Here is a 27,786-nt window from a genome sequence, read left to right on the forward strand (position 1 = left end):
TATAGTGAAATAGACTATTTTATTGCTGCACACATGCTTACACATTTCTTCTTAAATATAATGTTGCTCTGATAAATTTTACAATCTTTTTATTTCAGCAAGTGGCTAGAAGTAAATAAAAAGGACAGAGGCAACAAAACACAAAAAGGACGCTGGCAACAGAAGAAAAATCAGAAGGTTTTTATTTTGTGATAAAATCATTTGCAGCAAGAATAAAGTGAATTCAAATCTAAGTTTGTCCTGGCTCATCTTAATTAGAGAGCTTGCCTGCATGCTGACCATCTGCTTATGCATGCTTTTGGATAGCCCTATTTTGCCAAAAGGCATGGGGGGGTTAAAGGATCTCGAGTAATTGGACAATCTGACAGACCTCACAGATGTGACCACTAAGTGCACGCAGACAGATGAGGCATTTGCTTGGAAGCCCACGTGGACTTGCACTACTGGGGAGGCAGATCAAAAGGCCACACTGACCTTTCCTCCCACATGTACAACTGCAGCCTCACTTGCTCCACGCTTAAGGACGCAGGAATGGAATTATTCAAGAGCAGCCATATGGAAAACACTTCCCAGCACTGCTGCCACTCCTCTGCCTCCCTCCTGCTTTGCCCATTGCCAGTGTCCATTTGCTTTAGCAGCTGAGGCATCTGCAGAGAAAAGCATTAACACATTCTTTGGTAATCCTGCTTCTGCATCTCGCTCAGTACAAGCAGAAGGCAAAGGCCACATTCTGTTCTCTGGTGGCTCCATGCAAGCCTTGTGCAGGGATGTCAGAGCCATTGCTGTGGAAAGCCAACTACTGAGATGTCAGATGTGGAATTTATGCTGGAGGAGTAGAAGGGATGTGATAAACTAAACATCCTGCTTATGTTCAGTGTCATCTTCAGCCATGTAGGGACGAGAAACGCAGGGGAACTGAACCAGCTGGGTTAAGCTGTTTCTGTATCAGGCTTTCATAAGCCTGACAGCATGAAAACAAGCAGTTCTGCTTTCACCCTTCTTTTCCAAAATATATGGGACTTCAAAGTAAAGCTTTCCTAATAGCCCTTCCCCTCCTGAAGTTCATGGAGATGCTTTTATCAGTACAAGTTGGGCTGGGCTCTTTAGGGGTCCTGTCAAAGCCACACTGAGCTCAGAGATGGACGTGTAGGTACATTCCACAGATGTACAGCTCTCTCCACGTCACCAGCACACTCCTGCTGCTTCCTGCTTCCACACAGCAACACACTCCTGCAGGGACACATCTCTTCCCTCACACTAATATGGCAGCAGAAAACAAACCACAACAGCTCCTTGCACTTCCTCACAAGCATTTTGAAACAGAATTGAAGCACGCCCTGCTTGAACTTGAGACTTGATCTGCAAGAGACACCAGTTAAACCCAGATGACAAAGTGCACAAGCATCTGGGGCTCAGTTATGTCAATGAACCTCATCCCTGCTCCCCCCGCCCCACCTCTGTCCCCAGCTTCTGTTAAGTGCAACTCAATCCTGTCACATGATTTTGCCAAAGTCCAGCTTCCCCTAAGTACAGTGGCCAAAGCCCAGTGTTCCCTCGTCACTGCAACTGAACCCACTCTGCCTAGAGCAGGTGGTGCCCTGAGCCTGCCCACAGCCCTGAGCCTGCCCACAGCCTTGTCAACAGCTTCAATGCAGGCCAGGTACAGGCAGGTGCTTTCCTTTCCTGTGTGAGGCACCACCACCATTACAGAAAGCAACACCCTGAAGCTGCAAGGGATCCATGTCCAGTTCCCACATCACACAATAAAAGCGCACCTGACACAGATTATTTCAAAATCTTGCCTCACAAAGTGACCAAAATGACAATATGCAGTGGTAATGGCAGCCCAGTGCCCGTGCAAGATTCCCTATGTGCTTCACTCAGTGCCTCCTCTCCCTCCCAATGCACAGCACAGCAAAGCACACCCAGCCTGTGCCTTGGAGACCAGAGACTCTCCTGACACACCATTCCAGAGACGGACAGCGCCAAGGGCAGCCTATTTGGCAAGACAAGCTTTATGCAGGGGTACTGCCTGCTGACTAGTGCTAAGGAGAAAGAACATCATTACCCTCATTAGGAATCCAGGGAGAAAACACGAGATAACACGACCTACTGCAGAACACAGATTCAAAAACATTCGTTAGTACAAACAGTGAATTTCCTGGAGAACAATGAAGCTACAAAGCTCAAGGTTGAGAAAAGCTAGAAGGCTGATGAGTGGGACAGCAGCCTTGTGAGGCCCCAAAAGACCCCTTTTCCTTTTAAAAAAGATTTCCAGTGCCCTTTCTTCCCTGACCCACCAGCAAGTCAGCTTTGCTCTACCACAATAGACAAAAAGAAAGGGAAAAGTGCTGTTTCTGAGAAGAAGGTGTTTCCTTCCTCTGTTAGGAAGAAAAGGGTTGCTCTGCCTTCTTTTGTGCATTGAAAGCTACTGCTTTCTAAGAATGGAAGGACTCTGGTCTCTACTGTATTCCCAAAGATGCCTGTTCAGAAAGTAAAGCTTTTTTTTCTGAGCACTTCAAAGCAATGAAATGCTAGGGAAGACTTGGAAATTATTTTGTTTTGTTTTGTTTGGTTTTTTTCATCTAAGAACTAAAATAGCAGGTGAAGACAGTGCCTTCTACATAGTCAAGTACCTCTGTGTCCCTGGCGGGAAAGCACTACCCACCTCTGCCAGTCTTAAAATGCTGACAGTGACAGTGCTGACCTCCCTTCTCATATACTTATTTGTAGAGTTTAATCCAGTTTTCTTCCTCTGCTGGTGGTAATTCAACAAATATTCTGGCATGAGCCAGTTCCAGAAGTGTGTTGTTGGGCAACAGAACAGGATGGGTCCTAACCCCAGGCAGTAGAAGTCCCCAAAACAGCTCCATCACCACCCCCAACAGCTCACAGTCTCCTGTCTGCACTGTGTTGTAAAAAGGAGCAGCTACGATTTGGGATGAGCTCTGGGAGCTACTTCTGAAAGGAGAAACAAAAACCAAAATAAAACCAAACACAAACCAGAAATGCAAATGTCCAGACACAAATAAATTAAAAAGAAATCATGCCTGAAAGTGGATGGGAAGGAGGACAAAGAATGAGAAGAGGAACTGGGATGTTCTTGCACTCTGAGCCAACCCAGTGAGGGCTACGCAGGCTGCATATGACAAGCAGGGCTTGCACTCATCAGCACTCAAGCCCTATACTGGCCAGGAGGTTTTCCAGAGCTTCAAGTTTCTGGTTGGCTTCCTCAATGGCACTGTAAGTCTGCACATTGCTGGTGATGTGGAAGCGGATGTCATCGACCAGAGGAATGGAGTCAGTCTCCTGCCGCTCCTCCACAGCCTCCGCGTTCTCCTTCACAGCAGCCGCAAACTCCTCCAACTCCACCAGCTGGGCAGGATGGACAAAAGAACCATTAGGAAGACAAGAAGACAGGTAAACAAATATAAAGGGTTGGGATAATGGTCTCAGCCACTGTTAAAGGACCCCATAGAAAAAAAAGGAATGCTAAGGGTACATGGAGACCCAAATCTTCCTACATCTCCTCCAGACACCACTTGGAGATGCATCCTGCCATCCATTCTAAGGATACTCCAACAATACTCCAACAATAAACAGTCACAACTGTAAGCACCTCCAACAGCACACTGTAACACTGTCTAACTAAGCAGCCCCAGCCTTGGTACTGGGGCACATACACAATATTCCCTGAGAAAGGTCCTCAGCAGGAACCAGGAGATGTTGCCAGACACTTTGGGGAAAAGTCTTGTAGCAGACAAGCTTGTGCCCAGTTCAGAACTAGGAGCCATAGATGACTATCCTCCCACAATGACTCAGCCCCACCATCATCAGCAAGGCAGCTGCTCTGCTCTGTGCCCACCCTGACAGAATTGGGTCACCCATGAATGATTCTCCATCAGGTTCCCCAGGAACATGTGGTGAGCTGAAGGGTGAGAGGCAGCTTCCGTCTGTCTGCGCTACTGAACTGTGCCCACTGAACTCAGCAGGTTGCTGAGCTCTGCTCTGCTACCACACTGCCAAAATCTCTCCCTGCTGCCATCAGTGCATCTCCACAAGATGCTGGCAAGGGCTGATGTCTGAACAGCTGGGGTGGCTCTGTCTGTGCCAACACCCTTAGGAAGGCACATTGCCAGTTTTGGGTCCTACCTCAGCCCTAACCCAGCCACTACTTGGGATATTCAGCAGCTTTTTCAGAAGCCAAAATCTGGGTGCAAGCTATGCACTGAACAAAGTAACAGCCCTAGAATCATTTCCTTCACTGTTCTCACATGCCAAAAATAATTTCACACCTTTTAAGCTGTAGGTGAAAATGTTACATTCCCATGCAAACTGTACAAGCCATTTATAAAGATCTGCCTCAGGTTAAAAACACTCCATAGATTCTAGTTTATCCATCCATATGGCAACTTTCTCCATGAGTCCTGAAACTTCAAACTATAATCACTACAGATAACACTAAATGGAGCCCCATAAAGAAAATTTCAGTGTTAAATTCATTACTTCTTGCTGTTCAACAGCCAATTTCCCCTGTGCAAACGCCTAATATTTGGTTTGTCATCCTGGAGATTAGAGATCACATCGATTTCTCCTCTCTAGAGCATTATGCCAGGAAGAACTCCCTCCAGCAAACACTGAAAAACATTTCCTGAATAGACCTTCCCTGCACAACCCATTGGGTTCTGAAACTTGAAGCTTGTGTATTCAGTCAACACTCTGGGCACAGTGACTGATAGTTCAGTGAAAATCACCTGCCCCTGGTACCTGCAGAGCTTTTTGGGCAGGTTTTTCACCCCACAGTCCACAGGGATGTGCTAGACAGCCACCAGCACGTGGCTTACTGGGGTGACATCAGGTACTGCCACACTCCTCCTCTGTTCTAACTCACCATGTGCTTTGCTACTTAACTGCTGCACATTTTCAGGAAACACATTAATCCAGGGCAGCCAACCATTTAGTACAGACCAAAGTACAACCAAAAAATCTGTTGTCTCTATGGCTCACTGTGCAGTTAGATTTATGAGTACATGTGGTCAGTGCCACGGGGAGTGTTTTGGTACCTTCTCAATGATCTTTGCCATGTACTCCGTGCACTGGTCCTCCAGCCGGGTCAGCTGGAACAGCTTTGCGATCCTCCAGATGCTGATGATGTTGTCCTCATCGAGGATCTGGGCCAGGGTCCTGCCACACAGGCGCTTGAGCCCAGGCAGCAGGTACATGTCTGCCACACACAGCACGTCATAGGCATTTTCTGGTGACAGCTGGTAATGAAAAAATGAGAATTACTGTCTGGCTCTAAGCACATGACTTGTCTCTGGCAAACTAAAGTGTTGTTTGGCCCATTACTGGACAAGTGTTAACTATGGAGAGAGAGGACCTCAATCTTTCGGGCTGGGTCTCCCACTCCTACCACAGAGGGGTTCCAAATGCAGCAGGAAGTTTCTCATGCTGCACATAACCCCTCTAGCTAAGCACAGAGCAGGGCTGAAACACTGCAGTGCACCTGAAAGCTGGCTCCTAAGAAGTGTTCAGTGTGGCAGTGGAAGGAGGTAGCTTTTACCAGATGTACTTCAAAGAGACAAACAGAACAGACTGGCAGGACAGAGAATCTTATCCCCACATTTTTCCTCCCATCTTATACTGCTAGACTCACATTTTGTGAAAAACATGCAAAATTCTCTTAAGTTCCTTGCTCAGACTGGCTCTGCTAACTCACCCAGCACAACCTCCCTGGCACAGGGGTACACCCAAGGACAAAAAAATTGTACCCCAAATAAACTGTAAGTGAGGCCCAGCTAGGTGAGGAACATATTTTGCACATCAAATACTACTGGAGCTTTAACAGGAATTGAAAGTGAATTAAATTCATGCATTAGATGCTCAAATTTGAACTATTGTGAACAGCCTTTAACATTTTCAGGTTCTTGAGCTAGAGAACCACCCTCCCATTTCCCTCTTGGGTACTTGCAAGTGATCTGAGGATAAAAATGCTGTAGATAATGTCGGAGAAACCACCTCCAGTTTCACTCAGTCTCTTCCCCCTGGCCGGGCAAATCCTATTTTAGTCAGCCATCTGCGTCACTAACCTGGAACTAGAGCCTCTCTGTTCCTGCTTCTGTGAATTGCAAAGAGCACAGCTCCCCACATCCATTTTGACAGCAGATCTGCAGGATGCAGCATGCCCTGGCCGTGGAGGAGCTGAGGTCCCTTGCACTTAGAGACCAAATGGCACTGGTCTGGATTGAGCAATGGTAACTGGCTGCAGCATGGGACTCTGCCCTGATAACCAGCCAGCAGCAAACACACTACTGTCCACATCTACACATGTGGTTGCTCAGTTGCTCACTCTGACAACCACAAACAGCAGATTACTTCTTCCCCCACAGCTGTTTGCACCCGTGTTTGGAGAGAGCTCACAGCAAGTGCCTCAGCTGTGTAACACCCTGCAGCAGCTGTGCAGAAGAATGCAAGATGTACAAGAGGCACACCACGAGGCCTGTATGCACAGTGGGGTAACAAAGCTCTTGGGGTTATTAATCAAGTGCTGCTTTGTCCCTTCATAAGCTCCAGGAACCTCAGGAGTTGGAGGCATTTGAGTCAGCAGTATTGATGGCTGTAGCCCCCAACTGCTTGATCAAGGACAAACCTGGCAAACGTTCCTGCAAAAGCTGCCCTTGAGCCCCCACGAGTATTCTGATCAGCAATTTCTTTTTGTGCCTGGAACTCTTTATGTCCTCAGCACACGCTCTTCCCCACAACTGCAAACACTGTCACTACTACATGGCAGAGAGACACCATAAATCATTTGGAAAAAGAAACATGCAATTGAGAATGCTGATACTTGGTTTGAGAATTGCAGGGCAGAGAGAACACTCCATATGGAAGTGTGGAACTTGAGCTATATTCCTGTTTTCCTGACCATTTCTCCTGGCAGTTTCTCATGAGAGGTGAACTGTCTGCAGAGGCTCATAGCTTGGCTGCTCAGTTTGAAACCCAAGGTTTCATTCTGCACAGAAACCACATGAGCAAGATCCTTTCGACTCCTACTCGTTGTTGGTCTGTCCTCCTGCTTCAAACCCAGACAGGACAGTTGAGGCATCCCTCGGAAAGGAATAGCTGTTTGGAAACATCCTTCCTGTGAGTCATCACGAGGAGGGCAAGCAGACTGGAGAGGTGCAAGGGAACAGGGTCACGCTGTGGTGCAGTCACAAGTTCACAACCCCAAGCAGCTTCTTTCCCCCTCTGCCTGCCCCTTCAGCGCGTGGCTGAGGGAAGAGTGCAGACAAGAAGGATCTGCTCTCTGGCATACCAATGGCAATCCTGCCCTTGCTGCCTGCCAAACATCTCTCCCTACCACTGCCTGGAGGTGAACAGCTCAGCAGAAACAAGGTCACAGCTGTGTGCACTCCCTGCATGTGGCACCTACCCCAAAGCACAAACACTGCTTGGGAGAAGTGACACTGGCAGGTGCAGCAGCGTCTCTGATCGTTGCCCTAATGCCAGAATGTGTTCTCAGATCTTGTAGCGAGACCTCGCTGAAAGCATTTGCCACAAAACCAAAGCAGGAAACTAATTAAATGCTGCTATTTGCTGCACCTTCCATTAGGCTGAAAACTAGGTGGGTTAGGGCCATTTTGTTACTGCCTTCAATACTGAGCACAGCAAGGCGTTGGTCTCCCAGAGGAACCTCTGCCTACCCCAGCAATAAATAACTCTGGAAATAATGACTTGCTACAAATGGAAAAGTAGGCTATGATGCCAAGAGTAAATAAGCAAAATCTCTCAGCACTTCCACATCTCCAAATGTGTTCAATCTGCCATCTACTGGCAGCTGCTCCCCTTATCCTGCCACAGAGCCAAAGAGGGAAAGCTGCAACGCCCTGCGTTTATCATGTCAATGAAGAACGTGCAACCTCATTTCCAGATTTTTATTATGTGATAAAAGAATAGGGATTTGCTCATAAGCATCATGCATATGAACTAAAACCCTGCCTGGCTAACAGTACGTCCCAGTATGTCGGTTCCTGAGACAAAAGTGAGGTAGCAGAGTAGGTCAGTGGAATTAAGGAAGACACTCCCCACCCCCCCACACACACCCTGCTCCAGGTGTTGTAGAAAAACACTGCTCAAGACATCTCAGCACTAATCAGCACAGAAGGAAAGGACCAATGGCTGGTCTCACCTCTGTATCATCACTGTAGATGTAGTAGAGGACCCGGATGAAGATGTCTTCTGAGATGTTGTGGAGTGTCACCACAGGGATGCTGGGCTGTGTCTGCAGCTCCTCACTCTCACTGAAATGATCTTCAAGGAGGGCTTTGAAATAATCACTGCGACCACAGAAAAATGCCTGGAGAGGGGAGAAAAACCAAAACTCACTGCACCAAACCAAAGGGCACTCCCAGCTGGCTATCAGAGCAGCTGAAAGATATTTCAGAAGTTCAGACCCTGTAACTCTGATTTTCCCTTTATTTTGAAGCTACATCTCCAACATTTTTCCATACCTTATTTCTATACATGCCTACTGTCAGAACAAAAAACACAATTTGCAAACTTAAGAGATCTGAAAATAGCATGACATTAGGGCAGGACCTTGAGTTGGAGGTTGGATCTCAAAATCTATTCTTACTGCTGTTCACCTGCAGATCAAAATTCCACTCTCCAGACACTGAACAAACAAGCAGCAGGAGATTCTTCAGCTGTGAACGCTGTAGCCAAATCTATAAATTTATCTATTTATCTCTGCAAGAAAGGCAGGGTTTGCTGCTTGGTTAAATGCTTTAAATGTAGTTTTCCAGCTGCAATAATGCTTTTGGTTTTGCAACTGATGAGGCAATGTTGCTCCTGCAGAGTGTATCCAGCATAAAAGGAGGGAGGGCACAGGTAGACCAGAGTCTCAGCAAAAGGGAAGGAGAAGGAAGTAGAGCAGAAGCACATACCTTATGGCACAAGAAGTTGTAATCTTCCACCCGGAAACACACATCAGGACAGCTGTTAAAGTTGTCGGTGCTGTCAAACGGCAACTCCCCAAAACCAACCTAGGAAGAAAAACCAGAAACCCCTGCCTAAAACATTCATGCTTTAAACACGCTCACGGTCCCAAGTTTGGACTCAAGGAGGAAACCATCATCCACCTATTCATCCACCTATTCCTTCAGCACAGTGCAGAGCACCAGAGACGCTCTGAACACAGATTTCAATGTGAGGAACTGGAGAACTTGCACTCCTGACAGAGGTATTCCTGGTACAAGTCACAGCTGTCTCCGTTATCTATGGAAACTTCATGATCCTCTGGAAGGTGTTTCTGTGCCATTTAACAAGGCAGATAACCAAGTGGAGGCATGTAATAGGTATCATAAGCATACTAGAGCTTAGGACTAGCCTTTTACTGGGTATATGTAGTAACATACAGATTACATTGATGTATACACCAGTTTGAAATGGTTTGGGTATAATTACTGCCTCACTTGAATAATCCAACATTGCTAAAGCACATTTCAGATTTCTGCTTTGATTTGCAGCCAAAACCAGTGTTGTTGCAGTATTAATACTCTAGTGAATTATTTTAACACCAACACACCTCCACCCAGTCCCACATGCCAACCATGACAGCAGACACACACAAAAAAGAATCTGTTTGCCTTATGTTACTTTAAAGTGACACTTCTAAATATTTTCACTTTCACCTTATCCTGTATACAGGGTAATTAAACTGTAACAAAAAAAAAAAGTTTATATTCACAGTCATGTAACCAAGACAATCTCTGGAAACAAAAGTTTCCCCTGGTTCTTCCTTTCCAAGCACATGCCCCTGAGCTATCTGGGCCGAGGAGTTTATTCCTGCTCTGTCTCATCCAGGAAAACTACACCCAAGCTTGCACCTGGGAAAATCCCAGGCTGACCATAAAGATCAGTCTCACAATCACAGACTACCTAAGCACCATTTCCAACATGCCTGCCTCCATCCTGACTGAAAGCAGCTGACTTTCAGCTTTACTGAAGAGCAGGTGACTCCTCCCTCCCGAGCAGCCTGCAACAAAGACACAGCCTGCAACAACAGACTGGGTTGGTGCTCTCGGCCAAGCTCAGCTCACGTGCAGTGAGGTTTCTCACAAAATATGTTCTCAGATGTAGCAAGGCACCAAGCTGGCAAAAACTCACGCCACCAGTGAACGTGGCAACCTGGACCCATTTACCAAGCCCTTTGTCTGTCCACAACAACACTTGGCAGTTTCTGATTCCTAATCAAAGGATAAGCCCAGGGACATTCAAATCGTGCACATGGCTGTCACAGTAATGCTGGCTCTCCATAGCACCTCTCTCCTGCTCCACTGGGAAACTCCTGTTCCAGAAGAGATGTAGCAATTCAAGGAATGCTGCCCACATGATCTATCACCGGCTTTTCATACAGCTGTAACACAAAGGGCACCTCCAGCACTGAAGATGAGATCAGACTGTCCCACCTGTAGATTCTCCATGCTGCTATTTTATTGTTATCTGAGTCTCATGTTTCAAGGCTTTGGTCCTTGGTTCCAACCATGGTCTGGGGACCTGCAGCCTCACTCTGAGCAATGCATTAAAAACACCAGCATCATGATCCAACTGCCTGCTCTGTTTGCCTTGCTGCTATCCCCACCCTGTGTGACAGCTTCCATGTCCTCTCCTAGAAATTCTGACATGACTTCGAAGGCTACAAATTTGGAGGCACATCACAGGTAAAGCAAACCCATAAACAGGCTTTGATAAGATGCCACTCTGTGGCGCAGGAATTGTAATTGAGACAAACTCCTCATATCCTACGTGCATCCCTTCTTTGCTCTCCTTTCACTGTTCAAAAGTAAATATCTAAAAGGAATCCATCCCTCTGGAATGGACATTGGAGTTTTATTTGTTTCAGAGTTTGTCTCCCTGATTACAAACTCTTCTGGGTTAAATTTTCTACCTCTAGCCTTTCCTGGTCCCCACTCTGATGCTCAGGTTATAGAGTCATTTCCAATTCTACTATAAAAGCAGGTTCATGTCTTTGTCTCTCCCATTCTGCATGAAGTGGCTTTGCAGAATTTTCCCTTTTACTCCCCTCTCAAGTCTCTACTACTTCTACTCTCCTCCCTTGTCATGCTTGAGGAATTTAATCTCCCTTTCAGGATCTCCCTGCAGAAAATTAGCTTATTCCTCCCACTACCCCTATTCATACAACCTTCTTCACATGCCTCTGTCCAGGCAAAGCACAGCTGCCAAAGTCAAGTATGCTGCCCAGGAAGCACAACACAGTCTAACCTATGAAGTGCAAACACATTCCACATAACTCAATCACCATATAGAAAAATTCTCAACACTCTACAGCATAAGACTGCTTGAACATTCACAGCATCTTCCAGCCATCACATGTGGAGGACCAAGTCTTCACCGCTAAATTTCCTATTAGAGCTTAAATAGAAACGTTGCTGAAGGCAAAAACATACAAAACAAATCAGTGGCAGCAATTTGTACCTTGGCCAGATTATCTCAGCAAGAAAATTGTAAATAAATTACAACACAAAATACAGGGGTTAGTGATCCAAGAGAAGATTAGCAGCTCATAACCAGATGCAAGTGGATTGGATACAAAAAAAAACTAAACTGGAAGCATGTTGTAAATAGTTCAGTTAATCTGCCTCTGCCAAATGGGCGAAGCAAAGCACAGGAGTAAATGCCATGGACAACTCCAGCACACAGATGCAGAGTCAGACATAATGGAACCCATCTACTTGTTTCAAACTGTTCTTCCTACGCATTGCAAGACTTAGTTTGACCCCAAAAGTGACAAATGGTCACTTTTTGGCAGCCACACCAACTGACAATATAGATAAAGAACAATATTTATTTCGTGGCAAACTCTGATCCTTTTAGGTCTGATTTCATCTTGGTTTGGAACATAAGATCTCAGTTAAAAGGTAATTGAAAAACAATCACAAGAAAACCATGTGCCTACAGTCTCATATACTGGAAGCCCTAGAGTTTCTAACTCAGAGGTCACCTGGCAGACATGAGATGAAGAGCCAGGCAGGCAGACAGTGGGAAGCCACATGGTTTTTGACAGCTGCCTGGCTTTTGATGATATTTGACTTAAAACTGTCACTACTAAATTTTATTGCAACAAACTGAGGAAGCAGCTGTTGTGGTCAGAAAAATCCTGGCCATTACTACTTTAAAACAAAACAGAGAACACAACCACACTCGCAAAAACAAAACAGAGACAACGAACACACTTGCAGAAGCAAACACTGAAAAACACAAAAAAGGCTTCCAAGCATAAACAGGAAAGAGAAACAAGTTACCAGAATTATAAACGTGTTTAAGATTTCAAAGAATAGATAGTTCTCACCCTAGAAAATAATAATGAACTGTAATTGGATATCAAATTTTCATTATTGTTTTACATTACTGAACTATGAAACTGGGATGCACAGTTTCCTGCATCATTCAAGTATCAAAGACATTACATGCAAATTATTTGTTTATATTGAAACAGCAAGCTGTACAAATCCCTATTTCATATAATATGGCATTACATAACATGCAGCAGCTACAAATGTTTCTTGCCAAATTCTGGAAATTCTGGCTTTTATCCAGAAGCCAAATACCTATTTTGTTCTGCATAGGCTGGAAAAAAATAATGGATGTTTCTCTTGAGAACATGAATGTTTGTACGTGACTATTTAGTTATCCCTGACATTTTAAGTTACATAGTTTGTATACTATTCCTTGTATAGCAACAAACCCTGGAAGAACGAGGATGTGCAATGCCTCTGTCCCAGAGAAAACATGCCTGATTCACAGAATTTAACAATTTGGAAACATTAGGATGAGATATAAATGGTATTAGGATGAAGAGCTTTGTTCATATATTCTTTGTAAGTTAATCACAAAAAAAGTATCACAAAAAAAGAGAAAAATTAGAATCTTTTAGAATTTATCAGGGTTAAACAAAACATCTACCTTTGTGCATGGCACACAAATTCTCTAGTGAGCAGATGTGTGCCCATGCCCTCTTTACTTCTACAGCCATAACAACTCTAATGCTTGCCTTCATTCTGATCCATGAACACAGCAAGCAAACCACAGCTCACAATTTACACTGCTGTCAGATGATTACATTATTGCAACTTTCCTATTTTCCTTCCAGCCCCTATTCTACATGAAAGAATTAAAAAGGAAAGTGTTTCTAACCCTCTAGAAGAACAGTCATTAAGGTCTGGAAACAAGCAATCAAACAGGATGTATTCTTCTTATTTGTGAAGTGACTTAAAAATTTATGTAAATCTCACTGTTTGGGGTCCTTTATCCTTTTTTTAATTCCTGGGGAGGTGGTCTGAGGCTTACTTATAGTATCACCTCCCTTTAAAACCTGCAAGCATACAGAAAAGTATATTGAAAGCCACAAACAAATGCACGGTTATTTGGAGTAGGCAGGCTATGCAGGAAAGATTCCTGTACTGGTAATCGTAAACTTGATGGAGAAAAACTCCCTCTATAAAGAAATATGTCTGAAAAAAGCCAGTACAAAACATATTGGCCTATTAAGGTAAGAAACCTTATCCATGTACTGACACACACATGTGCTGTCTTGCACCAGGCAGGTCTATTTGGCAGGGGACAGAAAGAAAAAAGGCAATAAGCTGTGCTATATCACTCAGTCATACGAACTCTGGGCACAGCAGCCACCTAAAATGAGTCCACATTATTAAATATAGTGGTTGGTATGAGAATGAGGGGGAAAAAAGGGCATACATAAGAGCAAAATGAATCTGATGATGTTACAGAAAACACCAGATGCAGGGAGAATAAAGATCATTAATACTTATCCCCATTCTTCTGCAACTGGGAGAGAAGATCTATATATATGATCCTAATTAATAAAACTGATGGTATTTTAACACAGTCATCATCAACCTCGGGGGCTATTTCTAAGGGTCAAGACATAGTTAGGAAAAGCAGATCTATTGCCAGTCAAGTTAAATTCTCTTCAGAGGGACTCACATTTCTGCCGGAAACACTTTCAGGGTTTGAAAGCACCTCTCCACTGCATAGTGTCAGTCCCCAGCAAGCCACCTTCCACCTGCATGTCCCTGTGGGTACCAATGCCTGCTGCTAAAACACTTCTAATTCTCGAGAAAGATGGCACAGAGAAGAGCTGAGGGTCAACTCTTGTCCCATTGCAGTCACTGGGGAAATCCCCACCAACCACATGAAAAGGGTTTTATTTACAAGATCCCTGCTGGGGGGAAAATCCAAGGGGAAGGACCAGCACTGACAGCCCCATTAAACAATTTTACAGCATTTCCCAGCAATAAAAGCCTTTCAGCACTTGGAGCACAAGAAAACAGGCAAGCACTAAACTCTAAATGGCAAAACACAAGTGAACATGTGTGCCCAGATATCCCAGCCCCACGGAGAGCAGAAGGAGTAGAAGTGCTCCCTACCCGCAGTTCGGCTGGCAGGGCGCAGTCTGCCAGAAGAGCCAGATCTTCCTGCAGCCGGCAGTTACCTGTGGGCTCAATCGTCAGCACTTTCACACAGGTCCCTGGCTTGGAAGAGACTGGAAGAAGCAAAAAAAAAGAGAGCAGAGATGCCTAAATTCCTCTATAAACATTCTCTCCCGTTTAGATAAGAGACACTCCAGGAAAATCAGTATTGCTATGTGGCTTTTACTGCAAAACACACACAATTCTTCTCTGTAAACACACACTCAGCACCCCTCAGTACAGCTGGTGAGCAGGGCTAGAAGGGGATGCACGTATTGTTGTCTCTCCTCAAGCCTCCACTTAATTGCTTATGCTGGATAATCAACTGTGGGAAACACAAAGTTGTCACAGGCATATTTCAAGCCCAACTTGCTCTTTGCAATCCATGTCATCAAGTACAGTTGAGGACCATGGATCAGGATACCCTCATCCCTGTAGGAGCCACTCATACACTGCCTTCCCCAGCCGACCACCCCTACTGCTGACAGTGTCACCTAAGGTGAAGCCCATGCCAGGGAGGTCTTAGTTAAAATTATTCTGCTTCCATGCCTCTCTGCTCTGTCATGTGCTCTGATGGGTCCCATTTCAGCTGTCCCATCTTAACTTCACTGCAGGGAACAAAGGGATTTCTTCCTGTTTAGCCAGTAAGTTCTGCATGCACGAGTCTGTCCTCTACTCTCTATCTGTGGATCCCCAAAGCACAAAGACCCCCAGAGCACCCAGACTCCTGCATGTGCCTGTGTTCTCTGCAAACGTTAAATAAGCATCACTACCACCAAAGAGCTCAAATAAATCATTCAAAGACAGCAACTTAATTTGCCTTTTTCAGACCTAGTGTGTCTTACTGTCTTGCCCTATCAGCCTACTCAATAAAACCGCCCAATAAAGGGAAAGCAAAACACATGATCATACTTTAGTGGCCTTGCTATGACCAAAGTTCCTGTGGAGCTCACAGAAGCCAATCTTAACTTCAAACAAGCAGCAGCTCAAAGTACACCCAGCTGTTGTGTTGCGATACCACCACCAGCACAGCCTTTCCTCTTTCTGGCCACCTCTGTCCCACAGCTCCCCACCTCAGGTTTGTTTTCAGGTCAGCATGGTTTGGGGCGAGGACTAGAACACGTACGATGTTCAAGAGTCCCTGGTATATGGAGAAGCTTGTGAAAAAACACAGAGTACCACCGGAAAATGCAAAGTTGTGGTGAGGAAGGCTTGAGATGCTGTTGGGAGCCAGAGAGATGCAGAGTTAACTATGAGGCATTCAGAAAAATTTCTGACAGGTATGATTCATGGCATTAAAACCCCTCACAGGTGAATCACGCCACCTTGAGACCTCATTTCTCCTGACATTTTGTGCAGCATTACATGAGCTCCATCGGATGACTCCATTGGGTCGTGGGTGAAACAAGACCACAACGTGCCACAAAAGAAGTTTTCCGCCCCCTCCTCCACATCACTGCTGCACCCTTCAGATATGCCACCACTGTACTTCGAAATAGGCTGCATATCCCAGAGAGATTACTGGAAAGAGAAGGATAATCCACCAGGACAAAATAGCCAGGTACCAGGATTGCTACACACAAAGCTCACCAGCAAGAAGAAAGGCTGCCCTATTAGCACGAAACACTACCCTCAGATAGATGACTTCCAAGGTAAATAAGCCAAGAGGAGACCTGGCACCAACACAAACCAGACTGAGTGCATTTTCTCAAAGAGCCCTGTCCACTTACAGACCAGCGTGAGAGAAGCAAATTTCTCACTGTGAAATTAGAAATTCTTTTTGGCAGAGAGAATCATTCATATTTCTGTAGTGCTTACTGTAACAGTCACCAGATCAGTCAGGCTCTGTAAGTGCTAATGGACCAGCAAGTTTTAAGCAGTAGTCAAGGCAAAGAGTTCTCTTGGGATCCACAGAGCATCTGTGCCCTTTCACAGCAACACACAAAAGAACAGTGATTTGTCTGAGAAGTAAATCTATTCAGACACTGCATCTCTCAAATACAAGGGAACAACATTCGGTATCACACGCAAATCTTTCCTAACAGAGACAACAAAAATTAAAGTGGTGAAATAGGAATAAGCTGTTGGCTGCAAGCAAGCAGTAGGGATCATGACCTTGTTGCAGGAAAGAGGAATGAAGGGGGTTCTAAAAAAAGCAGCATAAACAATGCAAGGAGCTCGAGGGAGCAACCCAACTATGGCTGAAGTCGAGAACAGAGGATTGTGTCTTTCTTCCCAAGTCTAGCCTGGCTGCACAGCACTGAACATCATCTACCACTTCATGAGCTGCCTTGGTTTTATTGCTCAATACTTCTCTGTAGTCTTTTGTTTAAATTGAGCCAATGCAGCCACAAAAGCCACACAAACTCCCATTTCAAACCCTTCAAAGTGATGCCACACTCAGACACATCCTCCTCCCAATGCCACAATTAGCTATAACCACAGATTCCGTACAGCCAGTGTCTCTGCTACAAAGGCAAGCATGACAAACCTTGTTCTCACCCTCTTTGCCCTAAAACTTGCCGAAATAACTGCAAAACATTTAATTTCTAATACATATGCTTCTAAAGGAAGGATTATGGCTTAATCTGGACAAATTGTTTGAGCTCTTCCAAACACTGCAATAGTTTTTTCTCATTATAGTCACAATACACATGTGAAGGAAAATAGACAGGCATTCACACCCAAGTATATCTCAGGTGAAACAGAAGGCACTGGGTCATCCTCTTCCTAAACTGTCTGTGCATGCCAAGATACTAAGTGCTTTTGAAATACTGATTAACTCTAGATAATGAGATTGCAGAGACTGCAATTATCCAGTGGAGCTTCAGAGGCTTGAGTGTTGTTTTCACATTTCAACTTCATAATACAGATGCAAGACATGGCCTTGCTCTGCAGACCTGAATCAGATGTCTACTCCACACGAAGCACTTTGAGCAGGCAGAGGTTTCTAATTCACTCGAAATAATGCTTTGTCAAGTGCCAGACACAATGTGATCTAAGATCTTTTCAATTTTTAACTTCTGTAAGTCTTACATACATTAATTTCTGCAGAATCAAATTTTCCTGGCTTCCATATGAGATCTGATACAACAAACAAACTTTTAACAGACCTATCAGCAGTTCTGTCTATTCCTTTGAATTCAACCTGCCATAATAAAAATCAAGCTTAGTATTTCCATCAGTGCTTTACACCACCCATTGAGTACATCTTCTGTCAGGCCTCAGAAATGAAGAGCAACTGTTCCTGTCCCAAAGAACACAGAAATTAAATTATTTGTCTGATGCCATCCAGGAAATTTGCATTACATTTCCAAGTGGAGCTTGTATCAGAAACTTCCAACTAACCTGAAACTTTACTTCATTTTCCTTTTTAAACCCCACCAAGAAGTCAGCTTTCCTGAAGTTCACAAATTTAAGCACCTTATTTTCCTCCCACAATACAATATGAGATTTTAACTAGATGAATTAAGGTGGAATGGTCGCCTTCAGTGTCTCAGCTAGATCCTGGGAAAAAAGATAAAAAGGAAAAAACAGATCTCCAGCATTTCACTGAATTACTCTGACATCAAAAGATGCCACAAGATAATTTTGTTACCTGATTGTCTGAGTAATTTTTATTTTATATTCATTCACCACTCCCTTTTCTACCACTTACTTAATACAAACCAGTATCTTACACTTTTTGTAGCAAGAAACCAAGAAATCCATTTCTCATCTCTTCAGATCCATGTTTACATCTGTGTTTACATGGCAGAAGTAAGACTTATGATACAGCTTCCATAAGGACTTGCACCCTGGTCTACATGGGAATAGCTGCACCTCAGTGATCTTGTACCCCCCCCCACCAAACAACTGCACGTGCCCAAGGGGAGACATACACATGGTAATATCTTCCATGTGATTTGTAGATGAGGAATTTCTGAAGCCAGAAGTATTTTCTCTATCAGTTGAGCCCTGCGACTTCAGGAGGCTGAATAATCACAACTGGTATTCAAAAGGGAAAGATGGAATAGTTAGACCCTTACCTCTTTGATCAGAGAAGAACATGCTATTGACTTTAAAGCCACAGACTGGAGTCTCTTCTCAAACCAAAATTTACTTGACTGAAGTAAAAGATTTAACTCAGAGCATGGAATGATAATCAGATGTTTTCAGCCTGAAGGTTTTGTTACCTGATTATTTTTTTTTACTTTATGACTAACACCACTTTGCCCTACTTGTGCTGTTTTGATTCCTCTTCACGTGTCCCTTAGCTTGAGCTAAAGAGATGATGATAAACTCCAAGTGTTGGTTTTCATGCAATAAGCTTATGTCATGATTCGATCACAAGCTATTTGGATAACAAAAAGTCCTTAAATAGAGGATTGTGTCACTTAAGGTTTGGCACATCCATGTGTTATTAATACATGCACACTTTCAGAAATACTTCTCTGCTTTTAAAAGAAGTGTTATATCTCCCTCTGCACTCGTTTTGGGCCAATTATCAAACATTTTACTTTGGTTAAGGGTCAGATAAACTCAGAAAATTACTTTTAACTGTACATATTTTATCTCCCCAGGGATTTAAACAAGCTCTCTGCTAAAAGGTACTTCCCAATATACCCCATCATGCTCCACTGAATGTCTGGCAATCACAGCAAAGTCCTGCTACCACTGTAATGAAAACATTCAATACAAATGATAAACATGCATGTGTCAGAAACCACTATAGCTGCTCTACAGAGAGGCCACGACTGAAAACTATCATGCAAACATGGGAATTCCACAACAGAATCATTTTCTGGAAGCCCCAAGGACACCATGAAACATCCACCATCACACCTCCCTGTTTCTCCCTGAAAGGGCACACAGGCACAGCAGAGACAACAGCAAGTAAAATGCTTACCAAATTCATAGACTTTTTTACATTTGGTCTCCAAATCATCGATGAGGTCCTGCAGCCGGCACTGCTTGGCCAACCTCTTGCAATCATTGACATATTCTACATCGATATCAAGACGACCTGTCAAGAAGGAATGCAGTCAGCTCTTTTAACCCATGGACTTAGGTGTAAAAATGGCAAAAAGTTATAGTCTGAAGACTTGATGGCACAGAAATTCAGCAGTTACACTGCCTCACTTTTCAGCATGCAGTTGAGACTCGCTCCCAGATGCTAAGACTTGGTACCCCACCACCCACTACTTATCAATCACAGTTTGGCATTTAATTCACACTCCCACTTTCCAGGGTCTATCCTAATAGCTTCATTCAAGAGTCCAAAGACCAAACAGGCTACACAAAACATGTCTAACTCCCTCAGAAAAGAAAAAAATAGCAGCACAACAGTAGCAGGCATGACTGCCACCACTGGCTGCCTGGCTTTGGGTAAGAGAAGACTTTAGGCTCACAAGTTGTCATCCCAGAATCTTTTACAATCACTGAAAACATGACAAGGAACATTTCTGAACACACTGGACTGGGGAAGGAGAACCTTGCAGGAAACGTTACTTTCTGGCACCCCCTCCTGGCCTGAGATAGTTCAGCACTTAGCATACCTACAATACAACACTGGGCATTTTCAGAGAAGGTTTGGGATTAATTTCTGTTCAAAAAAAAAAACAAACCTAGAGAGTAGTCAAAGCTTTCAGCACACATTGCTCAGGTCTGCCAGACTGAAAATGTTTTATGTGGGAACCTGGCTTTACCTTCCTTAAGTTAAAAATACATTCTCCAAATCCATCCAACCAACCAACCCAAGCTGATTTTGTTTTTAATTGACTGCATAGTTACTGGCAGGAAAACAACTGGCAAAAGGTACAAACAATTTGGAAGAGCAGGTGATTGCTCACATTCTCCCCTTCTGCCAGCAGGAAGGATGTGCTGGTGACTGGTGCACCCTAACACAGCTAAGTGCAGCCTGGGCCACTCAAACAGTGATATTGCAGGGGTGCAGACAGCTGCCCTCCTGCCACAAACACATGCACTTGAGGGTAAGTCATTTACCTGTGTATAGATACTGCAGAAGAGCACCAAAGGCTGCTGGATTAATCTAAAAAAAAAAAAAACCAAAAACCATGAGAAAGTTACTGTTAGAATTCCCATAAACTTAATAACAAGCCTGAAACATGATCCTGAACAGTCAAAAAAACCCCACTTAAATAACAACTCACACACTGCACCCCACTTCCTTGCTCCTCATGCTGTCACTCCACCTGGCTTACACAGCTCTTTACTGTATCAACTGATACTAATCCCCCAAGTGCCTCAGGGGACAGGACTCGACTAATGGAGGTGTTCCAAAGACATGGTTGTAATACAGACTCTGTAAAATCCAGCTTTGCACTGGTCATAAACATTTCCACCCCTTCTTAATATGAGAGGAAAGACATGTTCTTGCACAAAGAGAAAGGAGAGCAATGTCCAGAGAAACTGGAAGTATGTTTTTTAGAAGGGGTTTTGCACAGCCAGAGTCAAGGGAAATGTGCTGGAGCATTGGTGATTAATGGATGGAATGTACTTATGGCCTATTTAGTTATTACTGCAAAGACAACAAAAGGGACTCAATTAGTACCAATTATGGAGGTGATGTCTTCACCACAGACCACCTGTCCACCAGGAATTAGAAAGACCTAACTCATCCCACAGAGGGGTTGTGATGCAGCTGGCAGATGGTAACAGCTACCTGGTACTGCAATTAAGATATGTGACAGAGGGAACAAAGGGGAAGTACACAGTCTGCAGCCTTTTGTTATCTACATAAGATGCTATTTTACTGCATTTTACTTCTCCTCAACCTGGGTCATTCTGAGCTCCAGAAGCTACTCGCTGTGGAAGTTAATCCTCAAACTGTCTTTCCTACTCACTTTTCTCACGTAGTTGGAACAGTAAAAGAAAGGAAAGAACTGGAAAAACAATCCTGCTCACCAGTGGATGCTTCAACACTATCATATTTTTCCCCTTCCATTTGGTCTCAAACATCTCTGCAAAGTAGGCACTGCGAGCGCTGAGGATGCAGCGATGGGCACAGAAGGATTTGCCATGAACAATGAAAACAATGTCGCTTTGGTAACCCTGCTCCAGCAACCTGTGAGGGACACAGAGAGAATGAGACAGGAGAGAATGGAGCAAAGCTAGTGGGGGACATGGTACAATTAGGCCTAAATGAACAAATACCTCTGGGCATTGCAGTCTCTCCCTGACCAGTGAGAAGGTCAGCACTGGGGCTGGTACTTCGTACACTAGACTGGGATCTCTCCCTCCCTTTGATAACTTGAAGAAGTTTTGTTAGCGCAAGAAGGCTGGAGAAAGAAACCTTACTGCCTTAGGGGACCACCTGAATGCAGGGAACAGATTTTAAAGTGGAACTAGTTGCCCCCAAATGCATCTCTAAAAGTTAATTCTGCTTTTAAATTGTCAGATGACAAAAAAGCTCTGCAGAAGGACACACTCTCAAAAATAATTACCCCACTACAAAGTAAGGTGCAACTTTCCTGCTCTCTGGGCACTATCAGTGTGCATATTTTAACCACGCAGCAAATAGGAGAGGACTTGATGTCACCCACCCTCAGAAGAAGGAAGGATGTAACAGGTATAAAAAGCAGGCAATTACCACATCAGAGGTGAAGCATTCTTTATGACTGCATGCCCATACCCTCCTCCTTTAAAAGGAAAAAAACAAGACTGCTTCTTCTAGAGTTTACAGTAACCATCACCAGTGTTTCCTAATGCCAATCACCCCTTGCATATATATCCTCACAAACCAAGAGGTCGAAACAGGTGGACATCAGGCATAATACTTCTTCTAGAGAGCAGGGCTGGTGCACAGAAAGGTGTGGGGTCACACAACGAGATGATGTCAGAGCAGAGTCTTGATTGCTGATCTCAGTCTCCTGCCACTAGAGCATCCTTCCTACTAGCATCTTGCCCAAAATCAAAAAGAAGCATTAGGGGGTTATTTTTTGTCCCCCCTACTGTTGCCCTTTGCCTCAATTTTAATACAAGGTCTGCTTGGAATGAGAAGCAGAAACCAGCACATTTTAGCTCAACTCTGCATCATCTGAGCCACAGAGTCACCAGTGCAGCAATAAATCATCCTGCAAAATTTTACTTCTCTGAAAGCCAGAATCGGATTCTACTCAGATAAATGAGTTTCCTTCCTTCCCTCTTTCCCCACAGCTTCAGAAATCGGGACTCTATAGTAACAGAAAGATTGTCAGATCTTTCTAGGACTTACTAGCTCTCAATTTCGAAGATACAAACGTTGAAACCTTGTGGGGTTTTTTACGTCAGTCCAATGGGAAATAAAAATGAAAAAAAAAGTCTGTGCAATAACATCAGAACTATCAGGGTAGAGAAAGAGCAAGAAGAAAAGATTGACACTATTCCTCTACTCCTGAGCAAGTCAGGCTGCTACTCATGGTCTAGGCTAAGACTACAATGTATGACAGGCAACTTTCAGAAGTATCTTAAAATTAACAGATTTTAATGAACAAAAAGAAAGAACCGAACGCTGTCACTATGAGTGAGTTTCAGACTTCTTAAAGCGCTCTATATTTCACAAATGAGAAACCTGTTATCAGTGTTGAAAACCTCTGCTTGCAGGCTATAGCACCTTCAGGCCTGAAATTAAATTTCAGTTGACATATTATCCTAAATTGCTGATGCAGTTTTAGTGATCTGATTTTGGTTTGACAGTCAAAGATGACAGCTTAGTGTTTCTGAATTATAAAGACCAGTTTTCTTTGGCTCTGGAGTCTGTACCTCAGTCACTGGAGGCTATATTTTATATGCACACATACCTGGAAGTCATCCCTTTATGGCAGAAAGGAACATCCCTTAGGAAGTTCTACATGCTCAGGAATGAGACAGAGTACTGATCAGTTGCCTTTCAGAGCTGCCCTTAGCAGAGAGCTCAAATATCCAGGTTAGCAGCTACGGAAGGATGATGGAATGCTCTGCACATGCCTCATCTGCTTACCTCTGCAGGAAGACATCATAGTAGTCTCTCCTCATGCACTTTGCTGTGATCTGTTTGTACTCCTTCAGCAGACGTCGGATGGCGTCACTCAGGGCTCCATACAAACAACGCTCCCCATCAAAAGTGTTGGCCTCACATTTCGCTCCTGCAAAACCACCACAGGTATGTGCCAGCAGGCACAGTTAAATCCTTCCCAAGTGTCCCCAGGTGGTCACTAAATGAGTATGACTTCTGTCTGGTGACATGTTTCACTGTGATCCCCTGTGCTGCCGAGTATATTTACAAAAACTAAGCTTCCCTCACATGTGTACAACCTAAAGCTGTTGTCCCACAGCCAAATCCCTTTCTGAAGATGTCATGACTCATTTGTCATAAAATGACCTGGGTACTAAGCCTCTCAGCATGGCTCCAGTAGTGTTCTGGGAAGACAAATCTTACTTTACAAAGAGTATGATCACTTACTGGACTGTTAACAGCTCCTCCTAAAAAGCATTTCTGCTTTGCATAAGGTAGAAGATGCCTCTATAGGTTAGACTCTGCTAGAAATTTGGAGGGCATTTGCATTTTGCTACTTTAGAATTACACAAGTGGTTGATTAAGATGCTTTGAATGCAGTAAAAAACACAAACCTTTTGACATCTGACTCTGCACTCCAATTCCTCTGCCAGAACACCACTATACCCAAGGGAATTTGGGTGCTGGGAACCAAATGGGCAGGCAGTTGGCCTGGATTATTTGTCTTGCTGTGTTTGAGATTAGCAAAATCCCTTGCATTTCACCTTTAAATCCTGCTTACAAAGCCAGGCTATCAGAACAGTACAAGAAAATTTTACACAGACAATTCTTCATGTGAAGTACAACCCTTACATCAGCATACTCCAGCAATGCACCCTCAAAAAACACCAGCTGTGATTTCAGAAAGTCGTGCTGCCTTGAGCCACCATAAGAAAGCTTCCCTTTCTGTGCATTTTCAAGATTTCAAGCAAATCAAGACATTTCAATCAATTTCAAGAAGCAAATTCAAGCAGCAAATGCCGACAAAAGGGACCGTGAAAGTGTGTCCAGGACTCCCACTGTAGCCTGAGATTGCTGATAGATGGTTGGTGGTAACAGAAGAAGTTTCCACAAGGGACAGCTAGAAGGATATTCAATCCCAGTGGATCGATATGGATAAAGATACTGCACCCATAATCAGGACACTTTTGCTCACCATTGGCTAGAAGATAGCGTACAAGCTCCTCATGTCCACACAGGCAGGCATAATACCTGACAATAACAAGAGAAAGATCATCAGATACAGCAGGAAGCAAAATTCAGTGTCTAGGCACACCAAGGTACACACACCACAGCACTGAGAGCATCCCTGAGAAGCTTAGAAGATGACTCCTCTTAGGAGTAAGGAGTTGCTACTGAATAGCACAGGAGTCTGATCCCAGCAACAGACTAAGCAGGATCTGTTCTCAGCACTCCTAGGCACTGCAAGGAGATCTCAAGGTCCCAATCTAGGTCCTGCATCTTCTGCTGCGCCACCAGCTGCCAAATGCATCTTCGTTTTAATGGAGAACATTTCACGGGCACTCAGCAATTCTACTGAATTCTCAAAAACACTCCTTGATCCTTCTGCTGTCTGACTGCTGCACTCTGTGATGAGGAGGCAACAGCACTCACTGGATGTACAGCAAATCCACTCCTCTAAGTCCTACTTAGGATGAGTTTTGGTTTCTCTTTTGTGGTCTGAGCCTTTCATGATTCTCTTTCACAAGCACCTCAAACAGTCCTATAAACTAGGAGAATTCTGTAATGTGCATTGCAGCAGCCAAATGTTAGTCTACATTTACTTTGGGAAGTTATTCTGTACTCTAAATATACTGCAGATGTCTAAATGCACTTTGGAGTTGTGGGGAGGTAAAAAGCTCACACCCTGCTCCTCAGCAGCTGCACAGGGATTCCTCACTACCTACTGCATGTTCAGAGCCTTGCCAGACACACTGTGACCCCACAGTCACTTTGCATTTCATCAAGCCATGCCTTCACTTGAAAAGACGTACTAGAATGCCATAGTCTTTGATGAGGAAATAGTCTAATCTAGCCAAGAACAGAGTGCTTAATCTAGGTAATTTGGTCACAAAATGAACCACCCTTCTGAGCATCACTACAGCAAGCGTCAGTCAGATGGGGAGACAAAGACATATTTAGCACAGCACTGGCAGAGAAGAGAAGCAGAACTATTTAGCCAAAGCTCCCGAAAAGCAGAACCTGAGACATTTCGTAACAGTGCTCGTGGCTCCTGCTGCTGAGAGAGCAAAGGAGCTCTGAAGGCCCTACACCCCACCCAGCCAGCGCTCCAGGCTGCAGCACTCACAGGGGTGTGCTGTCCCATTTATCACGGACATTAATTTCCACATCTCGCTGTTCAAGAAGGTATCTGGAAGAAAAGGGAGAGCAAAGTTACAACTTCTTGCAGCTACTCAGTAACATTCTCCTCTTTCAAAAATGTAACTTTGAGTTCACTCAGGAACTTCCAAAGGTATGACAGGATCTTGCATTGGATTTGGGGAGCTGTCACCTACAGCTGAAGGGGCATCAGTCAAACCTTCAACCCAAAGAATGGTGTTCTGCAGCATGGTCTGGCAGCTCCCTTCAATCTTAAGTGGTGTACATGGGGAAAGAATGGAATCAGACCCACCCCTAACAGGTCAGTAATCACAAAAGAAGCCTGAGCACTTTAGCAGTACTTTCTCCAACTGTGTTCACAGCCTGGATGCTTACAAATAAGTGGTCAATTCCACAAGGCCAAAGCTGGACTCCCATCCTGCTTTTCCAGACACAAGCAATAGCACCAGTGTCACTCCAGACTGCTCTGAATTCCTGCCACTTCCTTGTCCTGCACATTCAGGCTAGATCTAATGCTGCCAACACTCCCTCTCTGGCATATCTAGAAGCCAGGCTTTGCCTTGCAGACAAATCTCCTACACAGCCTGGCTCTTGTTAGAGCCTGTCCACAACTACTCCAACAACCACCTCTGCTAACCACACGCAGAAGTCCCACTCAGCCTTCATAAAGATTCTCAAGTTTGGGCTTTTTTATCACCCACCACTTCAGTCCTCCCTTTCACTCTCTTCATCTTTCCTGTCTCAGACTCCAGGTTCCTCTGATCACATTCAAAATCCCAATCAACTCAGCTCCTTTCTACTCAGTCCCACGTGTCCCCCCTGCTTTGTCAGCATTCTCAGACAAACCATTTCTCCATTATCACTTCTACACTGGTCATCTTAAACCTCTGCAAGGCCACCCCCCAGGCCCTTTCTTCTACAGTAAACTGCAAGAAATTTACTGCTTGCATGATTATGATCTAACATGATTACAAAAATCAAGTAGGATAAAAAGGTGAAGGAAAGTCTTACACTCAAACCATGAGATGCAGGAGAAGAGTTTGTTGTAAACCCTGGGCCTTTGCATGACCCCAACCCTTCACCCTGCAGACAAGCCCATGTCTCCTGATCCAAAATCACTGCAGCTGAGCTGTGCTGCTTTGACGTGAGCAAGAAGACTCGACCTGAAATTTGGCATCCTGGTATTTCTCAGAGATTCTACCACAGTCTACAGCACAAGGCGTCTAAACATTTCCACGACGATTGCTTCCCAGGGATCCAGCTTCCTACCAACCCAAACACCATTTGAGTAGAGAAACAGCAGCTGAAGAGAGAAATCGTGCAAGGACATTCGCCACTGGCAGCAGCATCCACACCCGCGGGTACGCAGTGGCCGTCTGACACTCGGACACCTGGCAGAAACCCCACACAAACCGAAGCACACCGGCAAAGACCCTGTGCACACCCAGCTCCCCGGGCTGCAAGGTGCACTGACGTCTAAAGAAACAAACGGCTCTCCCCGAGGCTGCGAGAGCCGCCAGGGAGGCCTGGGTGGGCTTCAGGTAAACCCGTCCCGGCGAGGCCCGCCCGCCCCGGCAGGCCCGGCCCCACAGCCCGGGTGACCAGCGGTCGGTACGGGGGGGACGCCGGGACCCGCTGCCCGCCCGGCCCCGGCCCGGCCCCGCTCACCGCACGCGGCTCACGTCGCCCTTCTTGCAGCTGGTGAACAGGTCGCTGGTGTCCATGGCCGGGACAGGCGGCGGAGCGGCGGCGCCGCATTGACGCGGAGGGCGGAGGAGCGGCCGCGGGGACCGGGCCGGGCCGGGCCGGGCCGAGGGGCAGCGGCGGCGGGGCGGGAGCGCCGGGCGATGTAAACACGGCGGCGCCGCCGCCCGCCGGGCCCAGCGCGGGCCCCGCAGCGCCCCCCCGCGGCACGGAGGACCAACT

General features: G+C 44.9%; 1 protein-coding gene across 1 annotated transcript; it reads right to left on the minus strand.

Annotated features, from left to right (window-relative positions):
* On the minus strand, positions 1-27,661 carry ABTB1 (ankyrin repeat and BTB domain containing 1). Its single transcript, XM_027700576.1, has 12 exons — positions 27,529-27,661; positions 25,829-25,891; positions 24,677-24,732; positions 23,467-23,611; positions 21,414-21,573; positions 20,493-20,538; positions 19,396-19,512; positions 14,466-14,581; positions 8,943-9,041; positions 8,186-8,353; positions 5,064-5,264; positions 1-3,375 (listed from the first exon to the last, which is right to left on the minus strand). The coding sequence occupies exons 1-12, from the start codon at positions 27,582-27,584 to the stop codon at positions 3,169-3,171; spliced, it is 1,434 nt and encodes a 477-aa protein (XP_027556377.1). The 5' UTR covers positions 27,585-27,661; the 3' UTR covers positions 1-3,168.
* Between the last annotated feature and the right edge of the window lie 125 nt (positions 27,662-27,786).

This window comes from Neopelma chrysocephalum, unplaced genomic scaffold, assembly GCF_003984885.1.
Source record: "Neopelma chrysocephalum unplaced genomic scaffold, ASM398488v2 Primary Assembly neopelma1_147, whole genome shotgun sequence".
NCBI lineage: Eukaryota > Metazoa > Chordata > Aves > Passeriformes > Pipridae > Neopelma > Neopelma chrysocephalum.